This window comes from Gossypium hirsutum, chromosome D06 (assembly GCF_007990345.1).
Source record: "Gossypium hirsutum isolate 1008001.06 chromosome D06, Gossypium_hirsutum_v2.1, whole genome shotgun sequence".
NCBI lineage: Eukaryota > Viridiplantae > Streptophyta > Magnoliopsida > Malvales > Malvaceae > Gossypium > Gossypium hirsutum.
Window position 1 is genome coordinate 21,999,871 of NC_053442.1, and position 20,028 is coordinate 22,019,898.

A 20,028-nucleotide genomic window follows, 5' to 3' on the forward strand; every position below is an offset into this window, starting at 1 on the left:
TCTCAGAAATATAAAAATTACTAAAAACGGGACAAGAATGCTTACCCAATTAAGCCAATTTAACTTGCTTGAACTCTTTTCTCTTAGCTAGGGTTTTTGTGAAAATAATTTGGGGAAAGATGATGAAAAAGATGATATTTTGTTATTTAATTTAATTATCATCTTTTATTTTTCCACTTTCCAATTTAGTCATTTTCTTTTCTTAAATTTCCATGGATGAATCATCATAAATATCTACTAACTTCTCTTAATGTTCTATTTGCCTTATAAGGACCTCAAATTTTGAATTCCATAGCTATTTAATCCTTCTAGCTACTAGAATTCAACTTTTGCATTTTATGCAATTTGGTCCTTTCTATAATTAAACATGAAATCAGTAAAATTTTCTTACCAAAATTTTCATACGTCTTTCCTATCATAATGCAGACCATGCAATATTATTAAAATGAATTTTCTTTCTGACTCAAATTTGTGGTCTCGAAACCACTATTCCGATTTCACTAAAAACAGGTTGTTACAACCATAGATGTTTCGTATATTCCAACAACTACTTCAATAGAAGAGCTACAATAATAACTAACATTTCACCTAAAAAAAACTTAACCAAATCCTTTAAACAGTTCTCTAAGAAGAAAAAAACTGCAAATGGTGGTCAATATACTAGCAAGAATGAAGATGAAATCTCAAATGTTATAATATAACTAAACAACTACAGTACTAGACTTAAGCTATGAATTCTTAGACTTATCAATTGTGAAACTTATATGCTTAAGGGTGAAAAAGCTTTGTTGTTGTGTCTGTGTTTTTGAATGTTGGACCATAAATTAAATGGAAATAAATGAACTATGATTGATGTTAGCTTTGATTTTCAAATGTTTTATATAACAAAATAAATTCCAAAATTCCTTAATCAAATATGAAAATTTTATTTTCAAGTGCTACAAACTCAAAATCAATGTTCTTAAACCTAGACACTTTTCACAAGTTTTTAGTACTCCCAAGACTTCTCAAAATTATTTTTAAGCCTTTTTATGCAATTTTCAGGCCAAGTATTGTGACTTAGTCTCCAAGTCTCAATACCTATTAAAAAAATTTAACATAATTTTTTAGAAGGCTACAATATCAAGACTTATGTGCGAAGTCTAAATACCTAATAGCCAAGTCTTGAGACTTTGGGCTGCATGTCTCAAGACTTGTAAAACAGTAAGAATAGTCCTTTTAAGAGAATTATGGTCTCAAGACTTACTCTTGAAGTATCGAGACTTGCTTTTCAATCTCGAGATTTTTCTGCTAGGTATCGAGACCTCAAGACTTCTAACAGTTATTTTTTAGTCAAGTCTCATACCTATCATTCAAGTATCGAGACTTGACGCTACATACTACATTAAATGTGCGAGATCAATTTTTCCAATGGCCCCAAATGTCCAAAAATTTGTTAGAGGACATAAACTCAAGTCAAGAATACTTGAATACATAAGAGACACATATCCAAGCAACAAAGACAAGAGAAAAGCTTCAAATTTTTTATTTCTCATTTTTCTCTTATACATAGTCTTAAAGTTTATATGACGAAATATTTTATCACTCTTATTTCTTTTCTTTAAGAGCATAACACATATCTTTTTCAAAATTTTATTGTTTACTTCATCTTTATCACCAATTGTAAATTGGGAGGATTTTACTTGAGCCACAAAAACTAAGAATGGTTCTAGTTTAGGCATAACAGACAGAGGAAAGGTTCGATTTAAGCGTTAAGAAAAAGATAGTGCTATAAAGGTTATACATTCTCCTTGAAAAGTATCAATTCTAAAAATGAATTGATAAATCCTTGGTTCAGCTACACCAAGGTAATAGAGATAGGCAATTGGGGTCGGATCGCTATTAAATTGATTGTCTAAGCTTTTCTCCCTCTCTCTTTTATTTTTAATTTTTTTAAATATTTTTACAATAGCAATTTATGTCCCTCCCCTCTTGGTATTTTCAAACCTAATAATCGGCCAACAAAAGTAGCAACAATTTTGCTTCATTCTTTCCAGCTCTACAATTATAAGCATTGGCTGACTCAGATCATCATTGAAGTTAGGATCATGTTGTAGTAACATAAGTTGGCTTTATCATGGGCATCAACATAAAATATAGAGTGATAAAACCCAAAAGAAATGTCAAAAGAACATGGAATCCATCAATATGTGACACCAACGAAGCAAGTTCAATGCTTTTAAAAAATCTAATGGAGCTTACAAAAAGCGAGTTCAATGCTTTCAAGAACCCCAAAGGCTAAAACTTTACCATAGATAGGATTGGTTTTAGATTAGGTCAATTCCAATTTTGGGTTTGAGGTATTTTACGTTGGTTCACTTTGGATTCAGGTTATTTGGATTTTAGGCTCTAATCATTATGAATTTCGGTCTCTTTTGATGTAAAGCATTTCATGTTATTTGTTTGAGTCGCTTTGGTTCATATTATTTTATGTCTAATTAAATATGGATGTCAATTAGTGTTTATTTCATTGTTTAAAGTCAAATTAGATTGAATTGAGTTTGAGTTTAAATTAATTTGATAAATTTCTTGAATTTAGATAAGAATTGACAAAGTATAATTTTACTTTCCTTGTAAATTCTAAGTGTTAACTAAGGCTTAATCATTAACTAATCTCTTAATGTATGAAGACATGATCAACCGAAACTTAGCCTTGAAAGATATTTAAAATTGGAAAGGGTGGAGGTAGAAGAAAAAAGAGTGCATATGGCTTGAAAAGAGAAATTGTTGGTTTTTTTAGGTCATTTCAAGTTACTTATGATTTGTTTCAGATCCATATCATTTAGGGTTTGAGTTGATTAGTGTTTATGTCCATTTGGGTTTAATTGACTTTATGAGGCCAAATTGTATTGTATTAAGTTTGGGTTCAAATTGATCAGATTGGATTCTCAAGTTTGCGTAAAGAATTGAAAGATGTAGTTTTGTTTTTCCTTGTAATTTCATGATAAATTGAAATGAGCCTTGATTAGAATGATCTAGATTAAAACACACACATGACATAACATTTGATTGTACTAGAGACCTACGTGTAGTAATTATGCATTGTGAGACTTGAATTTATCTATAATATATATGAAAGCATGAGTTAGGAGAAACTTTTAAAGTTAAGATTTATCATTATAAATATCATTCAACAAATAAAGATTATTAGTTTGAAGCGTCTCAAAAATAATGAAGTATTAAAGTAATAGTTTTCAAAAAGAATATTTCAAGTCATAGTCAAAATATCGGTACCAGAAAGTGATAAAGGACCATTTTAATCAATGATGAGATAAAATTATAACATTCATACATCATCACACATTTATTTACTTTATAATACATATTATGCTAAATTTGTTTTAAACTCACCCTTATTCACTTTCCCTATCATTGTCTAATATGAAAGTTTTACTTTACAATTCTGTGTTCTTATTAATTTTAATTTTACTTTATACCAATTTTCTAGTTAGTAATATTTTTTACTATTGTTTAAGTACTTTGCAACTCCAAAGAAATTAATTGCATAATGATCGCCTCCAAACGTGTGAACGTTTAGAGTAAAAAAATCGTGCAAATAAATAGATATAAAACTAATGCGGTATTTGCAAGCGAATGTCAAATTGTAATATAGTTTTAGTGTTACAATAGAACACTGGAAAGTATTCCGAGGAACGTAGGCAAGTGAGGTTGAATTAAATCTAAATATACTTTACACACTAACAGGTTTAAACAGTAATCACCAAAAATAATATTACGATAAATAAAAGCAAGGGTTAAGACTATAAAGTAAAAAACTAACTATTAAAAAATAGAGTTAATAACCAAAACTCTCCCAATAAATAGGCAGAAGATTAACTCGCTTCCGTGTTTGTAATTTACTTTAGAACTCAAGTTTTTATTAGAGAATTAGTTATTACCTAGATAGTATTACCTCTCAGCCTCTACTGCCTAGCTAATCAACCAGTACACACTTACCTCTCGATTTTACTTTCCTGACTGGGATGAATACACGATTTACTCAGTAACCTCGTCTCTCAATCCGTTTATCTATATTACTTCCTAGGTTTTTCAAGCCTAGGGTTTTAAAACACATGCATTCAAACCAACCAATCCAATTAGAAAACCTTAATTCTTTCCTTAATCACTCCCACTGTCAGACCCGGTTTATTGTATATCGAAAAATTTGGAGCAAATTAGGGGTTAAATTGAAAGAGATCGGAAGTTGGCAATCTCTACTGAAAAATCAGGAAAAGTTAGAAATAGAATTGAACATGGTTGAAATCTAAATCAGTTTGACTGGATTAAAACCAACTAGTTTGTTAGTGGGAGACACAATGATTTTCAATGGATGGTTTCTAAATGGTTGAAGACCGTGCGAGAAGGGCTATAAATAGTTAGGGAAATGACTTCTCGGGGAGAGGATTCTTCTCATTTTCTATTTTGCATTCTTCTCTTCTTCATCTTCTTTTTTGGTTGCTTCAAATAAAAGAGTTATGGTTAGCTCTGCATGGAGTAGAAATCGTAAGGTTTGAGTCAGAAAAGTTGAGAATCTATAAAGTTGGTAAGGTTCTTAGCCCATCTGTATACATAAGATCAAGAAATAAAGTTAAGGATTTTTAGAACCAATTATGAGGTTCTGCATGTTTCTGGAAAACTGTCGCATCCCATCTTTTTATTTAGTTATAATTACTTTTTGAATAAGATCAAGTTTAGTTATCCATGAAACCTAATTTCGATTCTCCTCTCTTACCTTTTATTTTAATTTCGGCACACCTCTTTAGTCAACCCTCTTTGTCGCTCAAAACACTTGTCATATCACAAGATACTTTCCTCCATTTCCTTCCTCCTTCCTTCCTTACGCACTCCCCTTTTCATTTTCCTCCCCTTTTACTATGCTTGTCATCCCTAGTACCAAAGAAAACATTCATTTTGTTTTCTTCTCCATATTTTCTCTCCTCTCTCCATTTTTTTTCACTTCACCACTTATGCCATTGTTTTTGCTGCCACTTTAACCACCATTAGCCACCGTTGCACCACCAATCAACCATCATTGCATCATCGTCCTTGCCCTTCTTTCCTTTCTTTTCCACCATTGCACCACCGTCGAACCTCCACAGTCAAAAAGCCGTCGTCGCCGTTGCCACCCATTTTTCATCCTTTCTTCTCCTCTTTTATTATCATTTGGTTGAAACCAAATTTTCCTGTACTATTCTTTATCTTTCAATTTAAAACATTATTTTTCTACTTACCATTTCTCCATTTTTTCCTCCATAGCCATTATTCATCTTTTTACTTGAGTTTTTGGTTGAATAGTAATTTTTCAATCTAACCCGATAAAGAGTAAATGATGATTAGTTGGGTCTAATCTCAATTATTTCTCTTATTTGATATGATCGAATCTAATGTTTATATATGAATATTATGTTTTCATTAAAGGTTCCAATATGAATCGCTCAAATTTGCTTTAGCGCAAGAGGAATATTTCAATTTTCATTCGAAAAAATAATAGACTAAGTGATTCTCGTTTGATTCCATAAGAGAATTTTATTGGATTGTATAACAGAAACTAACGCATGTGTATTTTTGTGTTGGTACCATTATTCTATAATCAGATTGAGGCGAGATATGGTTAGATCTGGTTAGATCTAAAGCGTAGGATTGTGAAATAGTAGATCTAGTATTGTGGGACTTTCATTCAAGGCGTGAGTTCTAACCATTAGAGAACTCTGGATGTTTCATCCATACCTAATATATGTGTTTATTCAATAATAATGTTAGTATAAACTCTTGCTATACTTATGAATAATCGGTCGCATAAGTGTTCTTGGTGAAAAATAATTCGTTTATTAGGATTGGCTACAAGTAAGTGCCTCTGATATAAGAAATTTGTGTTGTCAAATATGTATATGTGTTATTATATGATTCAATAATGTTTCGCATGTTTTGTGATGTTAAAGCATGCCACTGTAAAAGCCCGGTTTAGGCCCTAGTCGGACAGTGGTTTTAGGACCACGAATCCTAGTCAAAAAATATTTTATTATTTTCCGTGCTTATAGTATGTGAATTGACATGTGTGAAATTTTCTTGAATTAATTTATCCGTTTGTGTGCTTAATTTGTGAAAAGGGCTAAATCGCATAAAAAGTAAAAGTGACATTCTCATTGTTAAAATGCTAATTTGTTATGATTTGATTTATGGGAAGTCCTTAAAAGGTTAATATACCATTATAAGGTTAGTGTACATTTATGTCCATGAATTAAGTAATTTATATTAAGTTTTTATTAAGGTTAAAATAGTAAAAAGGTAAATAACATGATATTAATAAAATAAAACACAAAATGCCATGCATTTGGCTTTGTTTTTGTCGAAACTTGAAGAACAAAGAAGATATTTGTGTTTTAAGTATTCGGCACTTTGGAAGCTAAAATTTGGTATGTGTTTTGCTTAGTTTTTTTATAATTTTTACGTTTGTGTGATCATTGCTTAGTATATTACCTAGCCCATGTATTAATTGTTGGAGTTGATGATGAATTTGAGAATTGCCATTGTTGATAATATGATGAATTAGTTGTTTGATGATGAAAAATAAATATTTTTCAATAGATTATTAGATTTTGTTAAGTAATTTTTTATAAAAATCCAAATTAGGGATTTATTTGTGAAATTTGTAAATTTAGGGGTTGAAATTCGAAATAAATGAAAGAAATGGGCTGCTAGGGACCCTAGTGAAATTCGGCCAAGCTTGGGTGTGGTGAAATTTTGAATATTTTGTGTTTTGTGAATAGGGACTAAATTGTGAAAAATGTGAAATATTAGGGGCTAAAATGCAATTTGCTCATTTATGTCTTTTTGAATAAATTTGAATGAAATGTGTTACTAAATAGCCAAATTTGAATTTATATAGATCAAGAACAAAAGAAAACAGAATTAGATTGGGAAAAGTCGAAAGTGGTCAAGTAGTCGATTCCATCCGTTCGTCTTCGTTCGAGGTAAGTTGTAAGTAAATAATTGAGGTTAAATTTAATGTACTTTTTTATACATAGCCGAATCAAAATATATATGTATACTACAATGTCGAATTATATTTAACATAGGTTGACTAATTACAGGTTTAATTTGATTGAATTACGACATCTGAAAGTCATATGAATCCTCAAGAATGTTGAAATGTGTTATCGTGTAAGACCACGTCTGGGACGTTGTCATCGATTTGAGATTTACATGTAAGACCATGTCTGGGACATTAGCGTCGTATATTATTTCGTGTAAGACCCTGTTTGGAACAGTGGCATCGATATTTAATTACATGGAAGACCACGTCTGGGACGTTGGCATTGCACGAGCTTTTTGGAGCTATCCGAGTATCCTTATTGATTCTGAATGATTTATTGGGCAATGTCAAGTTACGATCGAATGTGAAAGCCTAACTAAATGGTTTGGTACGTGCGAATTAAAATGTTTATGAAAATATAGTAAGTAGCACTTGAATTAATAATGTAATTCATACATGTTATGAAAGGTAATTTATATGTACATGTGACTATTTATATTCGGCCAAATAGAAAAATATGGTTAATGTCCTTGTTATATTTTAATTGCTTATGACTTACTAAGCTTTCTAAGCTTACTTTGTGTGTTCATTCGGTGTATTATAGATTTTTGGAAAGCTAGTTACGAGCTCGGGGATTGCCATAGAAGTTCATCACACTATCGACCGTTAATTTGGTAATTTAAAGGCTTGAATTATAATCCATGCAGTGTTCGTTTGGTTATATTGTGAATTGAGTATATATATATAGGCATGTGAATATGGCTTGATGATGATATTAATTATGATGTGAATCGGCCATGTATTTAGCTTATTCTGAAAGTATGTTTTAAAATATATCTTATGTGATGGATGGTCTTATAATTCGACTTAAGAAATGAAGTAAATGATGGATGCATTTTGACTTATGATATGTGTTTATAATTGCCTTATGAGTGGCTTAAAAATGTTGTTTAAGTTGGTGTGTATTCGACTTTGTACTTAAATCATTATGGGGACTATGTTATAGGGTTTAATATGTGGTTATAATGTTTTAATGAATTTGAAATGTTTGAATGAATAATTTTGGTAATTGGTTGATTATGTATTAGTTAAATTGCTAACAATGAAATTGCTTTGGTTCTTTTTGTGAGATAAAATGGTATAAAAATATGTATATATACAATTCGGCTAGGGACATATAGAATTTATATGTGTTTTGTAATGCTGTGAGTATTTGACCAAATTAACGTGGTTTTATTGTTGTTTAAGTGATTGATTAAGTGATGATAGAAATTGGCATAATATTTTATAGTATTTTTAGTATGAATTGCGCATGAATCGGTATGTGTTGGGGCTGGAAATTATATGTTAGATAATGCCTTGTTTATACATATGCTGTCCAATGTTGGTATGATTGGTTTAGGCAAAAATGCATTTTTAACTGGTTGCATTATTATAGTCCGAACTGAGCATAGTTGGGAAGTGTACTAACTGCTTTTTTGATTAAGATAAATAACATCGAAATGTGTTGATAAAAATGACATGTTCAATAATTAGCTAATGGAATATATATATACAATGAATGTTGTGAAGTGTGTGCCTAGTATATGTTATAAATTACGTTAGATTTTTTTTAATTAGACATTCGAATGCCATGAAGTTTTATGGTTATAAAGTGTGAAATATTCTTTATAAAGCCTATGTAGTATGACCTTGATGCATGATAATTGATTCAACGCTTTGGTTAAAGGAATAATATTGACATATTGAATTTTGAAGCATGGATTGTTTATATGTCATAAAACATAAAGCATAATTGACTTTAGTTGATTAAGTATTTAATATATATATACGAAATTCTTTTTTATAATTGAGTAAAAGCTTGAATATTAATTTGAGAAAAATACGAATTATAGAATTGAAAGTATTAGTTTGATTTAAATTTATACTAGATGAATAGAATTTAAATGAATATATTATTTGGTACTTGAACTGAAATGGATGTCTATTCTTAGTTGTATTTTGATCGGTAATGCCTCGTAACCTAATCCGGCAGTGAACACGGGTTAGGGGTGTTACAGCCATTGTTCTTTTATTGATACAAATAGCATGATAAATCATGTTCACTGAGACTGATAAATATGACTGTCTGGTGAAAACATGTCATTGCTTCTGTCAAAATTGTTTACATGATAAAAACATGTTTATTGATACTGAAATACAGAACACATGATAAATCATTCCTACTTTTTTTTCCACTGATCGCATGTTAAAAATCATGACAACTGATCTAATTTGTTATTGATATTGCATGTCAAACTGCACTGCATGGGATTGGGTCGATTCTAAAAGGAGGAAGTACTAGCAGCTTGTCTGCAATACTGGTGGCTTGTCCATAATACTGGCAGTTTGTCTGTAATACTAGTGGCTTATCTACAATACTAGCAGTTTATCTGCAATACTGGTGGCTTATCCACAAATTGGTATGTTATTGAATGGATGAGTTCTAAGGAACTCTTACTATGGTGTGCAGTGGAGTTAGGTAGGAACTTTTCTAAAAATACTGCATTGACGTGTTCATGAATGACGTAAACTGTGAATTTTTTATTGTTTTTAGGAACTCAGATGTTTTTGTTATTAAAGTATTTTAAACTTATTTCTATTATTTATTTTGGGACTAAAATAAAGTTTATTTGGAATGTGGCATAGGACTTTATTTTGGGATTATTTGATTGTATGACATTAGAGTTTTTAAATTGCTTAAATTGATATTTAAAATGTTTATGCATAAAATCTTGGTTTTTAAATAAAATCCGTCTACATCACATTTTTCCACTATAATATTGAAAAACGAGTTTTTAATAAAATCTAAATTACTTTTGAAAAATAATTATTCTTTACAAAGAAAATACTAAATCAATAAATTTCTAAAATTGTTATGTTTTCCGCGAAATTAAAATGAACATTTGATTTCACTAGTTTTGAACAAATAAGCCAATGGTTTTAAAATATTTTGAAATTATGAAAGTTTAATTTAGTTCATTTTCATGGTTAAAGTAGCCTTCGAAATTCGGTCATAACGTTTAGGCCGAGTTAGGGAGGTTACAAAAATTGACGTCTAAGCTGAAGATACTAAGTCTAATTCATGATTTTAATTGTCATGCTTAGCTGCTAGGAGAATGAAAGCTCTGGCGTTTGGGAAAGTTAAGTTGATAAAGCGACGAAGCATCAAGTGAGTTTCTGTACTTCAACCTTGGAATTCTAAGTAAGTTTAAGATCGTATATGCATATGAATATCTGCCACTTTAGTTCAATGTACCTGAATTAACTATGATTCCATGGTCTTTCATTTGTGAAATGCATGTATTGCATGTTTATAATAGTATAACATGGAAAGGAATCATCGACAAGTTAGACGAAGTAAGGATTGGGAAAATGGTGATCTTGTTAGATACCGCTATACAGTGTTGTTAGTGCACTGTGATGTGCGAAGCTCCAAGCCTTGCAGATGGGACACTGCGGTGTTTGAGCATCAAGGTTAAGAATAGAGAAATGGAGGAATGGGTGGAGTAATAGGAAAATTGGAATTTCGTTAAGATTCTACAATTCAAGATTATTGGGAGCAAACCGTGATGTGTGAAGCTTCGGGCCTTGCGAGAGGGATACTTCGGTGTTCGAGTATCAAGGTAAATATGAAATGGATCGATATCAATATTACAAGGTTCTATAGAGCAACACCGCGATGGCGGCCAACAAGCTCTATGGGGTGACATTACGACGGCAGTAAGGTCTTTCGAGGCAACACCTCAAAGAGGTACAAGGTGTAAGACCATGGCTCAATTACAGCGACTAATATAGTCCGTCGAGACAGTAAACATGGGATGAAAGAGGTATAAACCAAAACTCAACTGTAGCAACCAACAGAGTCTACCTAGACATTAAATATGGGTAGATTGTCATGATGATAATTATGGGAAATTACATGTAGAAAAAAGAGTTAGAATGAAAAATACAATTATTAGCGAGCGGGTTTTGAGCAATCCGTTGACCAAGGCAAAGGTAGTAGAAAGGGGAACAGTCCACCCAAAACAGTGATCGTGAAAGTCGGTAGGGCAATAGAGCAGTAACTTAACAGGAGTAAGACATGGGAAATGATGTGCCAATAACGTCTTGTAATTAGGAAAGGGAAGACGACTTATCCGCAGATCATGGTTAAGGATTCACCATTAAGAGCCGCTAGAGAGGTAGTAGGAAAGATAAACCAAGTGACAGATATGTCTGTCAAGACTATTCCTCCTTAAAGGGGGATTATATTGTGAAGTAACCGCCAAATGGCTTGTTCTGTATGGAACCATCGCCTAAGAGAAATCGTAAACCCAAAAGGTCACTCAGTTAACAGTCTGTTAGATACTATAGGCCCAAACGGCTCCTGGAAGAAGGACGTGTTATGCTTATAAGCATGGTATCACAAATAAGGTGGACGACAATGAATTAATCCAACCATTACTCATCCCTCGTAGGATTTAGACTGCTAGAGTAGTGGGGGATCCCATTAGTTATCTCAACGAAGGGAATGTCAACAAGTCCTTCAGGATGAGGGTAAGGAAGAGGAGTCCGTTATGGACTAAACAGGTATGGAAAGATCACCAAAGTGCGTGGTCCTTTCTCGTAAGCCTTGTAAGTAGAATATCAGAATATCTGTTGGGATTTTGGCGCCCACAATCCAGAAGAAAACAAAAATGGGGTATTCCTAATAAGATAACGTATAGGGTAAAGTGAGAACCCACCAAGATAGCAAGGTATCTAGAAATCACAAAAACACTATCATCAGGACATAGGTTTGCCCAGGAACCTAAGGGTATTAAAGGTCAAACTACCATTAAAGAACAGTGGAAGGTGTATGAAAGTCCACCAATCTAAATGAGACGTTAAAATTTGAGTAAAAATAGGGATTTAAAATATTTTATTTCCTTTTAAAATTTTACCCTGATAAAGAAGGGGCAAAGTTTGCAATTTAGTATAGAAGAAACTCAGTAAGTTCACACGAACTTACAAGGGTTTGACTTGTGATGCAGGAATAGCAGGATAATGAGCTCAATGGAAGGACCAAGTCAAACAATGTTAAATCAAGAATCATTGTCAGTAAGGTGCCATGTACATAGGAAAGGGGGTACCTTGAACAACTCCACCTCGGGGTCCATTACAATATATCTAAGTAGTTCCCTTAGAGTTTGGGACTTTGAAATGGTAAACTTTTACTTTAAATTTATGAATTTTGTTGTAAGAATTTTCATTCATAAGTAACATCGTCGGGCTTATTTTAAATCAATGAATTACAAATTATAGACCATTTCAGTTTAGTTGTGACACCCCATACCCGGATTCGAAGATCGAACCAGTGAAGGGTGTTACAAATTTAGTGGTACCAGAGTACAATTTATTCGATCCTTTGGGCATATGAATTGGGAAAAATTACCCATTATGTGCATGATGATGATGGTCTGGCTGAGTCCCTGAAGTCCTTATTTTATTAAGTTGTTATGTACTGGGTGTATAAATATGATGGTCTAAATTGGCGTGCAAAAATGAGAGTAAAAACAGACAAATAGGGAGAAAGACATAAAATAAGGATAAGTAGATACATTGATTGAAAAGTACAAGTGTTAGAGAAAAAAATTAAAAAAGAGATACAATGGGAAATAAGTATTTTTATTCGCCAAGTGGGTTGCTGCCTCAATGGTGTCTTCATTTTTCTGGTTATCTCCTAAAAAGGGGTAGAAATGATCGAGCTAGATGCTTGAAAATGAGGAAGTCATCAGTTTCCTCCTGTCAACCTCCCCATTGAGACCAAAGGAATGGTGAAATTTGCATTAGAATGACTCTTAGTAACGGGAAAACTTAGCCGCGAGTTTGAAACCTGACAAAGAAGACCCTTATGTCAAGTTTGAATGGGATTAAGTAAGGAAGTTGAGGAAAGAGGTTCGCTTGGATGCCAAATTTAGTATTTGTCGAGGGATTAGGTGGCTCCCCACTTTTACAACTGCATCTTTTCATCAGAATGCAAATTCCACCCATATCTTTTTGCAAGCCTTCAAAGGCTTAAATTTAAACCCCCGAGGTGGGGAGGTGAGCGATGCTAAAGTGGCCTTTCCAATGTTACAATAGGAGCCGCCATGAGCTGGGACCTAGAGAAAAATAGGGAGAGGAAGAAAAAAGACTCCCTCGGGTCTTGAGGCAGAACTTGCCTTATTTTAGATTGACCAGAAACGAAGAACGTGCATAATCCCATATGATAAAACATCTTCCCCAAGAGAAGATAAGGTAATCACTGGTAATGCCTAGCTGACACTCCCCTCGAATTCGCCCCGAAAACAAGACCAGGGTAAGGAAAACAGATTCCTTAGAGTAATGGGTAACCTACCATAAAGTAACTGATAGGTGTGTCCCAATAGATCAGGAACTATCACCTTGTTTATGCCTTCTACTGGAAATTTAGTCAGTGGATAGGTAAAAGAATGCAGAGAATGAATGATTTGTTGTCAAGATTTTAACATCTGGAGTAGCAAGGGAATGCACCCCAGTAAGGCTGATTAGATGAGAAAAAGAAAGATAAAAAGAAAAGAGGTGAAAGATAATAAGAGGATTGGTCGAGCCAAATGATTGTAGGCTTATGAACTTCCCTCTCAATATTTTGGTTTATTCATAACCAAAAGCATGTGTAGGAAGTTGTGGAAAATTTAAGAACGGTAAAGGAACCGTTCAAGTCCATCAATGCATATAGGACACTTGTTGGCATCGGGAGAAGGAAGAATCCTTTAAGTATTCCCAATGCAAGAATAGTTGCCAACTGTTACCCATTAAGGTGTAGCCATCAGGAAAGCAGAACTAGTCCTAAGTCCGTTTAGTCAAACAAGGGTTTTAATCCGTTTAGTCAAACAAGGGTTTTAATAAGAAATTGGTTCTTCAAACTCACCCTCCTATAAATTCTACAAGGGATTGAAGGTTCTAAGAAGATGATTGAAATGGTTGATGAATTTTTTGAAGCAAAGAGAGTTGCAGAAATTTTTTGAACGAAATAGGGTTCGCGAAATTTTTTAAGGATATATTCACGGAGTAAAATTTTACTTACCGTTTAAAAATATTTTAATTTTTTTAACTATTTTTAAATGCATTTATGAATTTTATCAATATTTTGAAAAAAAAATACATAAACGCCTACATGGCAAGTTGTGATTGGTTGAAATTTTTTTTCTAACGAGACTAACAGTTGGGGTAAAATGGGTACCGGTTTAATAATTTAGGTACCAGTTTTGACAAAAAAAAGTTTAGATATCAATTTGGAAAAACCAGTATAATTTAGGTATCATTTTGCTGATTAACCCTAAAATTAATTATATATATTTAAATTATTATGTTATTAAATCAATATATTATATTATTATATATTTAATACATTTATTAAATTTAACTTTTGTATATTTGAATCATTATGAATTTTATATATTCGCTATACATATATAATGACTGCATTAAATGACATCTTATATTTAGTTTTTCAAATTTATTTTACTTTATAATTTGTGATAAATTAATTTAAACAAGAAATTATTAATTAATACTATAGTATTTATAAAGATATGTTAATAAATTAAAGGATTGTAATTTATTTATATTCTTTATTTTATACCTAAAGAATTATGTAAAAATATATATATTTATCATTTAAATTAATGGTGATTTTTTAATGATAAAATATTGGTATATTTTAGGTAAAAATACCATGGACAAATGGTGCCATAATGGTATTTAATAAATACATTTATTTTATAATTTTGATTTTTAGTGTGTTTGTCATAATCTAGTGTATATTTGAATTCTGTAAATATGCTATGTGTATATATAATTTTTATATATTTTTTAATAATTTTTAAAAATATAATTTTTTTTATTTTTTATTTTTTATTTACAAATCTTAATCTTTTTTAAATAAATTTCTATAATCTTTTAATAATTATTTAAGGAACCACTCCAAAATGAATTTAGACGTGATAATCCAAGTTCTTTGAACCTAAACAACCATTTGTTTAAGTTTACTTTAGATATTTTTAATAATTTTTAATAATTTAAATAGTTTCACATAATTTTTATAATTATTTAAAAAGACGGGTCAAGGATAAATATAAACAACCATTTATACAATGATATTTTAAATAATTATTAAAAATTTTATTTAATATTTAAAAAAAATAAATATTTACTAACATGACATAATGACACATCAACATGAAAAATGTGGCATGCCACATGTTGATGTCTAAGTATAGTTTCTTAGAATTATTTAAGAAAATAGTTTAGAATGAACATGTACAAATGTTGAAATGAGATACAAGTTTTCCTACCAAATTTTCAAGTTATTAAGGTTGTAATTTTTAAGATTTTTCCACATTAAATACTAATTGATTCAAAAACTAACTTACCCTCCCAAAGTAAATTTTAATTGAAGTAGTTTTTTAAAGGGGATGGTTTCAATGACACAAAAGTGAGTCTGGAAGTTTGCATTCATGGCAATTATTGGATCAATCTCATATTTGTAACAATATGAATATCTAGTTATTGAACTTGCAATGCTTTAAATCCCTTTCCCTATTGGGGATTATAGGCAAATAGGCTTGACATAAAACAAGAAGTTCCACCTCAAAAATTATTCTATCAATGCTTGAACCAAAAATCAGTCTAAATTTCTACACAAATCTGAATGACTCTTTAAATATATTCTATTACCTTATGAAACAACACAATTCGAATCTCAGTACAAACCAAAATATTTATAGACCATACACATTTCTACATTCTTTCTTTGAATCCACAGATGATTTCCCTAATCGAAGAGACAAAGTACTAGTATACGGATTCTTTTTGCTCTCACTAAATACTCTTCCTCTTGAAAAAAATATATTAAGGAAGAATATGGGATTCATATAGAGTAAATCAAAAACTCAGATATTCTTTCTTTCTAATTCCTGCCAAATCCAGCTTTAATCATCGATACAACGATTAAGGGCTTACCCTTGCAGCCCTTCCCAAAAACCCAGGGACCGGAACCGAACTAGGCGGCGGCGAATTGAATGACGAAGAAGTGGCATAAAACCCACCACCGATCTTGAATTCCTTAAGCTTAATTTGCTTTTGCATCGTTTCAGGATCTGGGCCAAGTCGGTTCGTCGAACCCAAGCTCAAATCAAACGCTTCATCACCACCCCTTGATCCATCGGTGTTCTCGGCGGCGGCGACCAAGGGTTCACCGCGTTTCAGGATCTTGACCTGGCCCATCACCAGGTTCTTCGCCGGGGGTTTGGTCACCATGGATTCCGATTCCCTTCTGTTATTCGATTCGAACCTCTTTCTGCGAGACCCCAGAGGAAAGGGGTGGCGGAAGCTTAAGCTTTCATGGCGGAGAATCGCGGTTGCCATTGATGGGAGATTTTAGGAAGGGAAACAAGTAACAATACGTAAAGTTTATAAGGAAAACTCCAAACGAAACTTAATTGATGGTGTGATTTGGGTGTTTGTAAGGATGGAAAACCTAATTTCGTGATTGGGGGTATTTATAATACCTTTTTTATGCTTAACTCTTGGGCGAGAAATTAATAATTTGTTGCGACTAGACCCGTCCACCACCGGGTGGGCCGAACTCAAATCCACTCCTGCTTTCTACAATATATGTATATATATATTTGGATTCAACCAATTTAAACAGAATTTAAATTTAATGATTTTAAAATATAAACGATGAGGTTAGAATTTTTTTTTGGAATTGAGCCTTCACCAGATTCAACCTACAACAATTATAAATTTATTATAAATATTAGGGGTAAAAACTGAAAAATTAAGTATTTATTTTTAAAAAATCTCAATTACTGAGCAAAAGTATAAATAAAAGAGGATTATACCCTTATTATTTATCTATGTATTCTCTATTTAGCTTAAACATCTTTCTAATTTTAAATTACAAAATAATAGAAAATTAATTATGTATTGCAGTGCTAAAATATTAACTATATTTAACTTCCTTCTTCTAAAAATTATATTTTACTTCAATTAAAATTAAATATTTTAAATTTATATTTAATTTAATTATATAAGATGTCTTCATTCAATTATTTTACCTGTATTTAAAAGGTAGTAATGCAAAAGGTATTAAAATATAAAAGTAAAAAAATTGAGGGTAAACTACAAAAATAGTTATCAAACTATGACTTTAGTTCTATTTTGGTCACCTAACTTTTTTTTTTATTCACTCAACTTTTGGAAATCAAATATTTTAGTCACTATCTCATTAGTTGCCATTAGATGAGTGATTAATTACAAATTTAGCCCTTCAATGTTTACATATTCTATTAGTTTGACGATCATAAATCTAAAAATTAAAAAAATTTAGCCCAAGTGTTTTAAAAAAAAGGTCATTTAGTTTTAATTTTAAAATAATAATAAATTTAGCCCTCACATTTTCAAAATTTTTCAATTTAATTCTAATTTTAAAAGTTTAAAAAAGGAAAAATTTTTAAAAATATTTTTGAATAAAAAAATTATAGAAATGATTTAAAAATCTAAAAAGCATAAATAAATTATAAATAAAAACTAAAACATATGTACTAAAAAGAAAAAAAAATGAACACAAAATAGATTGATAAGTGTTAGCGGGAGAGAGATGAGGTTGGACATCCCCGTGGGACATGGAATTGACAAATTATCTCCCTTAATTCAATTCAGCTTGTATTTTTAATTCCTAGATTAGATTTTTTGGGATTTTGGCTGTTTGACCAATGTATTTTGACTACCCGAATTTGGAAGTTATTTATAAGAATGAAAATGGGGCAGGGAAGATTTTTGCCCGCCCCAACCATGACCAAAAGTGTGAATAATCTGTCCTGACCCTACTCTAACTCTTAAGAAAAAAAATCTACCTCAAACCCGAAATTTAATAGAAGTCTCAACTCCTTTCAATCCTACCCAACCTAACCTGACCCGAATTTTATTTTATTTTATTTTTCATTTTGAAGCAAATAATTTTTTTTTTGAGTTTAGACTTAAACTTAATATATTTATTTATATAGTTATTTGTTGAAAACAAAACTTAATATATGTATATATATTAAGGGCATTTTTATAAATATCCTGGGGCAGGGCGGATTTACCTCAAACTTAACCCCTACCCGACCTGACTATTGTTCTAATTTCACTCGAATCGTCCCAAACCCTTGTTTTCAACAAAAAAAGTCTGGCCCTCACGGATCGAGTCAATTCAAAACCCATAGGATTCGGGTTTTTTTGTCATCCCTAGTTATTGATGACATGTCCAAGTCGGAAAAAAATAAGGCAATTTTTTTTAAGGTTTTTCATTTCATGAAAGATTTCACATTGTATTGTTCTCTACTCGAAGATTGGGTCTCTACATAATTTTAAAATAAGAAAAAAAAACAAAATAATTGTTTTGTAATAGTTTAAAAAAATTGTTAATTTTTTGGAGGAGTTTAATTAAATAATATGATATTAATTTAACATATGACACTTAGTTCGGTTTAAGTCAACTTGATTTTTTACCATATTCATCAAGATGACGTTAGTTTAAAATGAGCATAATACAAATGTTGTTAAATACTCTTCTTTTTCAATGGGTTTTAAAGGTACGTTAAGGAATATTAGAAAAAATGACAATATTTTAAATATTTTCATTTTTTAGAATTTTTAGTATTAGAACTAAACTAACAAATTTTGTAATGTTGATGACCAAATTTATTGCATTTTTAGAATTAGAACTAATATGACAATTTTGTAAACATTGATGGATAAATTTGTTGAATTTTTTAGCTATAAGATTAAATTGTTAGAATGTGTAAACATTGGATGACTAAATTTATTATTAAACCAATAAAAAAAGGCCCATGTTAGCTTTTCGTCACTCATCTAATAACAACTAATGGGAGAGTAACTAAAATATTTTATTTGAAAAAATTGAGTGACTAAATTGAAAAAAATTAATACAGTTGAGTGACCAAAATAAAGCTAAATGTATAGTTGAGTGACAATTTTGTAGTTTACCCAAAAATTTATCTCAATGTTAATATTATAAATAAATAATTAAATATTTAACACATATTTTCATAAAAAAATATTAAACAATAAATAAGAAGTAAAAAAAGAGAAAACAAAAATAAACTATAAATATTAGGGAAATTATTTAATGAGCTACTAGTGGAGTTTTTAAACTCCACAAACAGGATCAAGAGTTGACAAATGTCCAATAAGAATATAATAAAATATTAAAAAATATTTTTTTTAAAAAGAGATATTTGAAAATTTATTAAATTTGCTTATGAAATGAAAAAAAATTATCAATATACCAAATACTAACCCAATATTATCGCTAGCCCAAGTGGTAGTATATATATGATTCATAGCAAGGTTTTTAAGTAAATATGGAAAGTAGGTTTTGTTGGCATGTTTCATTGAATGACAAGTGATATGTTATATGATTAAATAAGGGTGGTGGTTGATTAGATATGTTCTTAGAGAAGATAATCGAGTTACAGATTATTTGGCTAAATTAAATTTAGGATAAAAGACAAGTTTATAGATTTATGTGAAGTCTTTTATAATGCATTAAAATTCTCAATTAAGATAAAACTAGGGGTGCTCTCGATCAATTTAATTTGACGTAATATTTGTTTATTTTTTATCATAAAAAAATAATAGGTGATTTATTATAAGTATAATAATTAATTTATTAATATTTTAAATAAATAACCGTTATATGTAATTTGTCAGCATTTTAAATTATATGATTTATTATTAGTATTTTAAACAAATAAATATTATATTTTACATTTTGTTATTTATGCATAGAAATATAAACATTTATAATTAAAAAAATTATTTTTAAAGTAAAATGTTCTTAATAAATTTTTTTTGCAAACAAT

General features: G+C 30.7%; 1 protein-coding gene across 1 annotated transcript; it reads right to left on the reverse strand.

The window, feature by feature from the left end:
* Nucleotides 1-16,105: 16,105 nt before the first annotated feature.
* On the reverse strand, nucleotides 16,106-16,522 carry LOC107901570 (uncharacterized). Its single transcript, XM_016827627.2, has one exon. It carries the CDS (start codon nucleotides 16,520-16,522, stop codon nucleotides 16,106-16,108), a length of 417 nt encoding a protein of 138 aa, XP_016683116.1.
* Between the last annotated feature and the right edge of the window lie 3,506 nt (nucleotides 16,523-20,028).

Bases quoted from the DNA above. Each gene is read 5' to 3' on its own strand.
- LOC107901570 (XM_016827627.2), bottom strand. From the start codon at position 16,522: ATGGCAACCGCGATTCTCCGCCATGAAAGCTTAAGCTTCCGCCACCCC.